The sequence below is a fragment of the Cetorhinus maximus genome, chromosome 21, assembly GCF_964194155.1.
Source record: "Cetorhinus maximus chromosome 21, sCetMax3.hap1.1, whole genome shotgun sequence".
Taxonomy (NCBI): Eukaryota; Metazoa; Chordata; class Chondrichthyes; order Lamniformes; family Cetorhinidae; genus Cetorhinus; species Cetorhinus maximus.
This window is the reverse complement of record NC_135899.1, coordinates 31585253-31596708: the sequence shown is the minus strand read 5'-3', so window position 1 is coordinate 31596708 and position 11456 is coordinate 31585253. Positions and strand designations below refer to the sequence as shown.

At 45.0% G+C, this 11456-nt stretch overlaps 1 protein-coding gene across 1 annotated transcript; it reads left to right on the top strand.

Moving 5' to 3' along the window:
- Window positions 1-5098: 5098 nt before the first annotated feature.
- Window positions 5099-10633, top strand: LOC144695814 (interferon-induced very large GTPase 1-like). Its single transcript, XM_078566824.1, has one exon. The coding sequence runs from the start codon at window positions 5112-5114 to the stop codon at window positions 9396-9398; it is 4287 nt and encodes a 1428-aa protein (XP_078422950.1). The 5' UTR covers window positions 5099-5111; the 3' UTR covers window positions 9399-10633.
- Window positions 10634-11456: the final 823 nt, after the last annotated feature.

The window sequence follows — 11456 nt, the reverse complement described above, 5'->3', positions numbered from 1 at the left end:
TGATTATCTCCCCTCGCTTCCACAGACACAAACAGCTGACGGAGTCCATGACCCAGGGCCTCCAATCAAGCCCCAAAGAAACCTCTGAAGAGGAATCTAAAGGCACCTTTGTTGAAGACCCGTCACAGCGCTCACCCACACCCTCCACCAGTGCAGAAGTGCACACCTCGGTGGGACCCATCTTTCGAGTAGTCTTGGGAATACAATCTAGTGAGTACATCGTACTGTCTGATCCAAAGCAAGTGGTGGCAGGGACCACCCAGGTCTCTGGCACTCGGAGGACTGCTGGAGGCCAGAAATTTCCTGAGTCTGAGTCAGATGACGAGCCTCTGGACTCGGTCATGTTACAGTTGCTGGAGCTGCAGAGGCAAGCTCGGGAACATCAGGAGTCCACTGCACTCCTCAGATTGCAAGGCACGATGGAAGAGTCCACATTTAGTCTAAGGTGATAGCACTGGCATACCAACACACCAAGGTCAACACTGGTAGGATGACAGCTACCATGGAGACTTGGTCCAGGACATCGCTCCTGCACTGCTGCGCGGGCTGAACTCCATCGCTGATGCCATAGTTGGCCTCCAACAGTGTGTAGGTGAGAGGGGTGCGGGACAGCTCAATCTCACTCTCACTCCAGCTTCCTCTTCTCAAGGAGTCAGCCTGTGGCCTCGGGCACCCATAGGGAGGAGGATCAGCAGGTGCAGACCCTGGGGCCATCCACCCAAGTGACTCAGGAGTGTCTAGCCCATCCAAACGCCTTCTTCCTGTGACCTCACCAGCTCCAGTTCCACAGGCTGAGGCGGGTTCCACAAAGCAGACCGGGGCCCTCCAGGTCTCGGCCTTCCAGACGACGCCCAACAAGGTCATCACAGACAGGGCGTAGCAGTCAGCAGGCTGCCTCCAGCTCCGCTGAGGATGTTGGGGAGCACCAAGACGTAGCGTCAGGGTTAAGATGGTGAAGATGATGTAGTTGCACACCCTGGGCATGGGTGTTAATCATTTGTGCATTATGTTCACTATTGTAAATAAACTCGCAAGAATGTCTCCCTACCTGTGGCTCCTTGTTCTGATGAGCATTTTTCGTGTGTCTCAGATGTGAAACCTTAGTTCCTGCACAAGATAAAGGCAGGTGTCTCAGTCCAGGGCCTCTTCCCTGTGCCATGTGCAGATCAAAGTGATGGTCCGGCCTCGATCTCTGGACAAATTACTGATGCCTGCACCTCAATTGCTGCCAGAATGCCATTGGCAGGCGTCACAGAGTTCCATCATTCTCTCTGTGTGCTCTCAGCACCTTTAAGGTGGGGCTGGCCCCCATCTCATCACCATCTGTGACCAGTGATGCATTTAAAGTTTCACAGCTGCGTCTATATGATATGACCCTGATCAGACTATTAGGGCCTCTGCTGCGTCTCCATGACAGGAGACTTATCACAGAAGGTATGTGCCCTGCCATAAGCAACTGGAGTCAAATGTTCATAGATGCAATGTGAGGATCTATGGAGTGTCCTCACTGCATGTTGTCAACATCCTCCACATATCTAGTGGCTATGAGGCCTCCTGAGCACGCTGCCTCGTCTGGCCAGTGTGATGGCCTCATTGCCATCATCCTCGCCTTTGAGGATCTCCTCACCCTCAACCCAGTCAATGTCCTCCTCATCGGAGGAGACCTGCAGCTCCTCCATCTCCTCCTCAGCCAGCTCCTCCGCCCATTCAGTGCCAGGTTGTGAAGGGTGCAGCAGACGATGACAATGTGTGACAGCCTCTGCGGACTGTATTGCAGGGCTCCTCCAGACCGGGCCAGACACCAGGACCTCATTTTCAGCATCCTGACGGTTGGTTCCACCAAGTTTCGAGTTGCAGCATGAGCCTTATACTTTCTCTCTGCTGCACTCAGGCCATTGCACAGGTTTCATCAGCCACATCGTCTGCGGGTAGCCCTTGTCCCCAAGGAGCCAACCCTACAGCCTCTGTGGACCTTGGATGACATCAGGTATGTGTGAGCTATGAGAATGTAGGAGACGTGGACTCTCGTTGGAAATCTTGCGCAGACCTGCAGGATGTATTAATGGTTGCACACCAGCTGAACATTCAGCGAATGGAAACCCTTGCAGTTGACACAGTTAACCGCTTATTGCATTGGAGATCTGAGTACCACATGAGTGTAGTCAGTGGCATCCTGCACCTGTGGGAAACCCGAGTTCTGGGCAAATCCGATCGCTCTTGTATCCTGGTTGTCCTGATCCTGGACGAAATGCACAAAATTATGTGCCCTTGCAAAGGTGGTCTCCATGACCTCATGGATGCATTTTTGAGTGGAGACTTGCAATATCCCACAGAGGTCACCTGTGGATCCCTGAAAGGAGCCACTGGCATAAAAATGGTGTGCCACAGTCACTTTCACAGCCACTGGAGCTGGATGCCCTCCATTTCCCATTGAACTAAATCCTGCAGCAGCTGGAAAATGTGACCGACCAGGTCCCTAGACACACGCAGTCTTTGGCAACACTGGTTCTCGGTCACCTCGGCAGGAATGAAAGGTGGCGTCTATAGAACCTGGGTCTAGCTAGGCGCCGACCAGTGATGGCTCACTGTGGCTCTTCAGTGTGTGTGTGGGAGGCCCAGCCACCCCTTCCTGAGGGTATCTCTGTGCAGCCAGACAACTCCGTTGCTCTCTTCTCCGTCATCTTCGCTCTCTGTTTACCAGGCTGCATGCTCCTGATGTTGTACTCCTGCAGGATGAAACAGAGATCTGTGGGTTAACTTGATCATCCTAAGAACCTCTCTTGGTTAAATCTTAAGGCCCCTTAACGTATACTGGAGAGTGCTGGCCACCACTTAGATGGCCAGAGTTTAGTGTGATACATGGCCGCCCGAAAACCCACTCACCTCCGCTCCACTCCACCCAACTGATTGGCAGCAGCTTTGCCCACTGGACTGCATGCTGTGCTCTCAGCTCAGATTCAGGCATCCTCCTAACCTGCGCTGCAAGGCTGCACTGTTAGGTTGAACCACGGGGGAGACAAGTTCCAACCTGAATGAAGACATTGCAAGGGGCTGTGAGAATCTCCACCAGTGAACTGCTCCATGGCCAGCTTTTGCAAGCAGATTGTACAACTTGGCCAGTCGTCCAACTGTTCTGCAGTCCACTAAAATGCTCATTACTTTGCAGTCTATGCCCGGGGGGTTACAAGCTCTGGAGCACTTGGTGGCACTTTCAAGCCTGTGTTGCTTGAGTGGGCAGATAAGCTAGAGGCCTTTCCTCAAGCATCTCAATGTGGCTGTACCTGAACTGTCTCAGATGCGGAGGAGTGGTTATTATATGCAATGTTTCCCTAATGCATGGCCACTTCCCTTTCCCCCTCCACCCTGCACGTGCTTGTGCACTACCATCAACTGCAGGGCTGCCTTTCCCCACAGCCCCCTCCCCCACCCCACTAAGTCACCTCAACCGCAGTGCAGCCCTTGCAACACTGCCCCCCCACCTCCGCACAAACATGCCTCAACCTTGAAGTCCAACAGGCAGCCCTCGTGAGCACTGCGCAGCATTCCTGTCCACTCACCTCCAAGTTCCCTCGATGTGCAGTCCGCCAAGTGCACGCCTTATATATGGTGTTGTGAAACATGTCGGCGTGCTTGGATGATCCAGCGTGAGGGGCTGATTCTGGCGAGCTAGGCCTATAAAGATTTGCAGATATATTACAATGAAGTTCCCAATGTCTGATGGCGGGGAACACGACCCACCATTGACGGGCGATTGCAAATTGGCTTCACAATGTCGTGAAACCAATTTTTGGCCTTCTCACCATATTGTCCGTTTATGCCGCAAAACACACCCGATGCCAGTGGGCATGGAAAATTCCACTCAAAGTTTGTAACAGATTGCAGTAGGACACAGGCAGGATAGCAGTATGGGAGATGGTTAAGCAGTTTAATATTGAGAAATATAAAGTAACATATTCTGGAAGTATGATCAGGAAGAGGCCTCTAATGTCCACATACACACGTTCATTAAAGATGATAAGCACAAAGTACTAAAGAAAAGCAATCCTCGGTTTTGTATTGAGAGGCAGAGAAAACAATCAGAAAAACTTTGGGGATGAGCCTCCCACCTGTCTTTCCCCTGTTAACCTCTTAAGATCAAGGGACACAGTGAGGCAGAGAGGGACCAAGGGGACTTATGAGGGAGGATGGGGTCATGGGCTGGGGGCACAGAGCAGAATTGTCAGAGGCACAGAGTGGAAGATGAGAGGAAAACACACAGGTGCAATCCTAGTTTTTATAAATATTGTTTCAATTACTGGCCTAATAATATTGACCATTACCACTTCTCTTAATGTTATATATTGATCGGTTTAAATTTTTTATTCATTTCACCACAATCACTTCCAGACACAGACCACACACTCCGTAACCAGGAAGTCATGGATACTAACATGGAATTCCAGCCAAGTGTATCCAACCCACAGCTCAAAATGGAGCCTCTTCAGACAGAGTTACAAACTGGAACAAATCCACATGACCCAGTGGAAGGAAATGAAACCACAACTGAACAAGAACTGAATTCAGTCCAAACAGACACTTCAATTCCTGAAAACAACAATTCTAATGTAAATACTCAGAAATGTAATCCAAACAACAATATTGTAGAACTCTTAACTGAACTGGGATTAGAAAGCAAGATATTGTCCCTGAGTGATGTCCTCAACATAAGCAGAGAAACACTTCAAAATAAGTCCTATGATTCATCTCAGGATATTCCAGGATATTTTCTCCAGAATTTAATGATGGTCAATTCAGAGGCAAGAAATTTGAAATACAAACCAACTCAGACACAAAATCAATCAGAACTGGATAACTTGGATTGTTTTTCTCTGGATGAAACCTGTCAAGGTTTATACCATCCCTTGGATATCATTGTGTCTATTTTCCTGTGTGCTGACACATTCCTCCAGCAGGAGCTGATGTTAAAGATGTCCCTGTGTCAGTTTGCATTGCCACTATTACTGCCTGCTAGTAACAAGGGCTGCACCTTCCTACTGTGGGCCCTGCGCTCCATTGTGAAGAAATGGCGTCCACTCTCACTCCGAGATAGCACGGGGTTTAAGGAGGTAAACATGGTGACTGCCAGAATCCCAATCTTTTCCTTCATTCGATTTGGTTCCTGTTCTCTCTCCAAATCTGAGATTCTAAATAAAGTCCTCAGTCCCTCACAGCAACATCACAACTTCTTTGTCCATTACAATATGGAATGTGGTGATTTACCTCACAGGATTTCTGATGGCCTTGTTGAGCTGTGCTGGTACCTGCCCAGTGGGAGTGAGGAATTAGATATTTTCCCAGAGTCAATGACGATATTAAACCTTCGAGGTGACGCTAAAGAGTTCCAGACACAGGTTCAATTTCTGGCAAACATCTCTTCAGCTGTTTTTATTTTGATCGATAATGTTGACAGCAGTTTAAGCAAAAGCCTGAAATCACTCGTCCAGTCTCCAGTGAGTACATTCATAGTGCTTATTGGGAACAGTGTGAGCAAAGAGACTAAAGAATATTTAAAGGGCATTGCATCCCCAGAGTTTAAGAAGATTCAAATCTTATCACGAGGAAAGAGAAACAGTGCAATGTTTACTGAGACACTGCGATCTACATTGAGAACAGCTCTGGAAATAGCCCATCAACAGAAGACTAGTCAGGGCCCCAGGAGTCTGGAGGAATTGGTAGTAATCGCAAGGGACATGGGAATTGAAACAGATGAGGATGACAAGCTGTGTTCACAAGGGAAAGCAAGATCTGAAAACATTTATAATGTTATTAAAGGAGAGGCCATTAGTAAATACAGATTAGAAAATTTGTCTTTTCAGGGTCTCACCTGGCAACAGATTTCCAAAATAGAAAAAAATCAATGTCGTCCAAAACAGCAAGAGAAAGAGTCGACCCAAAAATATTGTAATGATCTTGAAGAAGAGAAGAAGCATCTTCGAAATGAGCAACAAGAGAAAGGCATATCAGCTGATATGAAAACATTCATCACAGCTCTAACAGACAGGGATGAGAGGAAATATTTCCTGCAATGGATGAAACTCGGGTTGGATTCCAGATCGAGAGACACTCTCTCTGTTTTACGTGAAAAGTACAAAGCTCTGATTGAGAAATCACAGGATCAGTCAACAAAGCAGAAAGACTCTCCAACCAACAACAAACAGTTACAGGAATTAGACCAACAGATAACTGACAGCTCCCTGGGACTCGAACATTTCATGCGAGAAATCGGGCTGATCTACGAAACATTTATAAACCAGAATAATTGGAACATGGAAGAGAAATGCATTGTGCAAAAATTACCCTACATTGCCGCTGACCTGATGTTGGATGGGTTCCCTCTGGAGCTCATCAATGGAGATGTTTCCAACATCCCTTTACAGTGGATCACTGATGTACTGAAGGCCGTTGAACACAGGATTGGCAAAGGGACCCGTGTATTTGTGCTGACAGTGCTGGGTGTGCAGAGCACAGGCAAGTCCACGCTTCTCAACACCATGTTTGGTTTGCAGTTTGCTGTGAGCAGTGGCCGGTGTACCCGTGGGGCCTTCATGCAGCTCATTAAGATTACAGGAGATCTACAGACTGAGCTGGGCTGTGGGTACATCATGGTGATCGATACTGAAGGGCTGAAAGCACCAGAACTCTCGAACATTGACGGCAGTTATGATCATGACAATGAGCTAGCTACCTTGGTGATCGGGTTAAGTGATGTAACATTGATAAACATGGCGATGGAAAACTCCACCGAGATGAAGGATGTACTGCAGATAGTGGTCCATGCATTTATACGAATGAGAGAAGTGGGGAAAAGGCCGGTTTGTCACTTTGTCCACCAGAATGTGAGCGATGTGTCTGCTCATGATCAGAATATCCGAGGCCGCAAACATCTGCTAGAACAGCTGGATCTGATGACACGAGCAGCGGCTAAAATGGAGAAACAAGATCGACAGTTCACCAAGTTCTCGGATGTGTTGGAGTACGATGCAATGGAGAATAACTGGAACATTCCAGGCCTATGGCATGGGAATCCACCCATGGCAGCTGTTAATACTGGCTACAGTCACAAGGTGTTTGAGCTGAAGAAAAGGCTTTTTGAGAATCTGAAAGAGAAGAAAAATGAAGGGAAAATGTCAACCATCTCTGAGTTTATCGAATGGACTGAATCTCTGTGGAAGGCGGTGAAATATGAAAATTTCATTTTCAGTTTCCGGAACAGTCTGGTAGCCGAAGCTTACAAGGAACTTTCTGTCAAATACACCGACCTGGAGTGGGAACTGAGGAAAGAGATACATTACTTCCTAGAAAAGGCACAGAACAGAATTTTTAATACCAAACAGGATCCAGAAAGCGTAGCTCAAAGTTTGAAAAGAGAATGGGTTGTATTTATCAATGAAAAGAAAGAAAGTTCTCTCCAACAATTGGAGGAACACTATTCCACTGGCAATAACTCAAACCTGGTTGAAAAATACAGACAGGATTTTGTCAGCAGCATCGACTCCCTGACCATTGAACGTGGGATGTATGTAGACAGGAAGTGTGATGAGGCAGTGAAGAGGTGGAGGGCTATGCAGAAGCTGAAAGATATTAAGGACAATTATCAGAATCAAATTGAAGAACAGGTTAATAAACTTCTGAAACAGTGTAGACAGGAAAATAGGAAAATGAATGAAACAGAACTGGAGCAAGCGTTTGATGAGATGTGGAAGATGACAACTTCAACATTCAAAAATCTACAACCACCTACAGTCAATATAATGAAGGACATGGAAGTGAGTCTACACCAGAATATGCCTGCGGACACCAAGTTCCTCAATCAGCAACTTAGCGAGAAAACCCTGTGTGAACTGAGTGATGAAAATCTCCAAGTCAATCAGGATCATGTTGAGCTGTGTGCATTTTATTACAAGATTATTCCTAAAGGTTTAATATCAAAACTAGATAAAAAAGATACTGAACGAGTCCAGCAGCTGGCAGATCAGTGGGTGAGAGAATGTAAACAGTTTGTGATACAGACAGCGGGCCAGGAGCAGGATTATGATTCTAATCATTGCAGAGAACTCGTGAGACTGATAGATGAGAAAATCCAGAAACACCAGGATCAGAAATTCATTTTTAATAAACATTTCAGAGCAGATTTTAAACTTCACATTTGTGGATTTGCAGTTAAAAAATATGAAGAGATGCAGGAAAGGGCCCAGAAGAGAAATGATCCCCTGGAACAGCTACGAAAGGAGAAAGCAGCTTACTGCCAAAAGTTTAAAGATATCTACCAGGAGAAAGATCAAACCAAGCAGAGGGCTGAACTGTTCTATGAAAATTGCCTGATCCCAGCCATAATCCAAGCTGTTGAAAGAAAACTGGGATTGCAAATTGTTCAGCACATCAGGCACAACGGCAAAGGTGGGAAATTCTTGTACCGGAAAAACTTCCAAGTGGCTCTGATGTTACATTTGAAGAAGATGGACAAGTTTTTACTATATAATGATTACATACAACAGACTGAGTCATTTGAAAAAGATTGGCTTGAGGAAGAAGTTATACAGCACTGTGCAGCCACAAATGATAAACCAGTTTCTCTGCTGTGCTCTCTTGCACTGGATATTCTGGGCGAGGTTATCAATCGGGTGAGGGAAGCTCTCGAGGAGAGAACACCTCCAATTAACGAGAATTCAGTGGCCGGTATTATTCAGGAATTTAAAGAGAAACTGGGTGATGAGATACAGATTCCACAGGAGACACTGGGACCTATTACTTTTCAGTCTGAAAAGATTAACCCTCAGAATTTTAAACAAGAAATTGAAAATTTTATCTGTACAAATGATCTGACTGAAAGGGTTAAAGATTGGGGGAAGGATATTTCTGGGAAAATCACTGCTCTCCCTACAGATCCATCCAATGAATTGTACACAATGTTAGGTGGCTGTAGGGAGAGGTGTCCATTCTGTGGTGTCCTGTGTGATTGTACAAACAGGGAGCACTCACAGCACAGTGCTATATATCACTGGAGCCAAGGGCTGAATGGATCCAGTTGCCACAATACTGAAAAACTGATAGCAGCTAATTGTACAACAAATGTTACAAGCAATGATTCTTTTCGTAATGGAGATACTGAATGGAAGTGGGTTCTTTACAAGAAATACAGAGATGTCAATGAGCAATACAGTCGCTGGAACATTCCTGCTGATACCAGCATTGAAACATCAGCCTATTGGAAATGGGTTTTCTACAAATACAATGAAGATTTGGCTAGGATTTACACCTGTAAACCAGCAGATGACATTTCCAGTTGGAATTTACAATGGGATGATGTTGAAAAAGACATTGAAAATAAATACAATGTGAATGTTAGTGAGTTCAATTAAATTGTTCTTCTCAAATACATAATCTGAGAAATTCACTCACCCCATCCTCCTCCTCCCATGCCGAGTACCTCCCCATAAGGTTCTACCAGCCTAACTAGTATTCCCTCTCCACTTCTGCTTCAAGAACCTACCCCTGGGGCTCTGCTTGCTCTCTGTCCATTCCACCAGCATTCCCCACCCCTGCTTTGAGCACCTACCCACAGGGCTCTGCCAGTCTTGCCTGGCCTTTTTGCTCTGAGTACCAAGGGCTCTGCAGGCTTCCAAACTGGCATTCCTCGGAGTCAGTCCTTGTCCTTCTGACTATGTTATGATGTGGGAATGGGAGCAACTCTGAAGAATTTTCCAACCTATTTAATAGATTTGAAGGAGTTTCTCTAACTGTGACCTTACTGTTGAAATGTGCTGCCACAGTTTAACAGGTGGTGAAAGTCAATTTGCTTCAGTGGTTCCCATGTGTAGAGAGTTAACCAGAGAGAATGAAACGGTGTAATTTTCACCCTCACCATTTGGTGAAGTGGTTCCTATAACAGGTGATCAATGGGTCACTAGATTTATTATGGGGGTGGGTAAGTTGAAAATCTCAATAAATATGACTAAGGGGAACTCAATCTGAAATGTTAAACTATATTTTCTCTTTCCAAATGCTAACTGGCCTTTCGTGAATTTGTATTATTTTACTACTTTTATCTCTCTTTTATTTTAGAGTTAGTTAAGAGTTTCATTGTTTAATGATTATATATCAATATCTAAATGAAATCAATAACTCCAGAAACAAGTAGTAACTAATGCTGGAATACAGTAACATTTGTACTAACGCTGGAATACAGTAACATTTGTACTGGGCTATTTCTATAGTTGTTATAATTTTATTGTTTCAGATGTTTTCTTCAAATAATTAAAATACAGAGTACAAATTATTTTGCTTGTGTTCAGTTATTGGACAACATGTGATCCCTGGACATGTTATCCCGCTGTTAAACTTTAAAATCATAGCATAAAACAATACTGGAAAAGATTTTATTCTGAAATTCTTATTGCCATAGTTTGGAACTTTAGTTCCACAATAAACAAATGTTTGAATTCTGTTTAATAGTGTTTGAATTTAATTGAATTTTTTTTATAATTTTGCAACATGTGTTTCTCTATTCCATTAAACAACTGTACTTTATCAAGTGATTTACTGTGAAGTTGTATGAACTTTAGTTATCACCTGCTTGTTAATAAAACAAATGATTTAATCCAGCTCGGTGTCATCTTTAATAACAATTAAATACCTGGACAAAGCTGTGTGACTAAGGATGTATGTCTAACCTTACCGACTAATATGTAATTTTATTATTAAGGATCTGATATGTTTTCACTCTGATACTTTTCTTGTGTCCAGTGCCAAAGATCACTCCATTCGTAACCCTCCCAATCCCTACAAACCAGAGTGTGACAGTAAATGGATTTTTAAATTACTCTTTCACGGGATATGGGCTTCGCTGGCTAGGCCAGCATTTATTGCTCAACCCTGATTGTCCTTGAGAAAGTGGTGGTGAGCTGTCTTCTTGAACCGCTGCAATCCATGTGGTGTAGGCACACCCACGGTGCTGTTAGGGAGGGATTTCCAGGATTTTGACCCAGCGACAGTGAATGAATGGAGATATATTTCCAAGTCAGGATGGTGAGTGGCTTAGAGGGGAACTTCCAGGTGGTCGTGTTCCCATCCATCTGCTGCCCCAGGACACTACCCAGAGGAACTGCTACAGTGATATCCTGGAACTGAGATGACTGAACTCCAATAATCACAACCATCTTCCTTTGTGATAGATAGAACTCCAACCAGCAGAGAATTCCCCCTCCCCAGCCCCATGATTCCCATTGACTCCAGTTTTGCTAGGGCTCCTTTATGTTACACTTGGTCAAATGCCATCTTGATGTCAAGGGCAGTCACTCTTACTTCACCTCTTGAGTTCAGCTCTTTTGTCCATGTTTGGACCAAGACTGTAATGAGGGTGGGAGCTGAGTGGAGGAACTCAAAATGGGTAATGGTAAATGGATAATATCTGGTAATGT

Excerpts from the sequence above, each read along its gene's own strand:
- LOC144695814 (XM_078566824.1), top strand. The coding sequence starts at position 5,112 with ATGGTGACTGCCAGAATCCCAATCTTTTCCTTCATTCGATTTGGTTCC.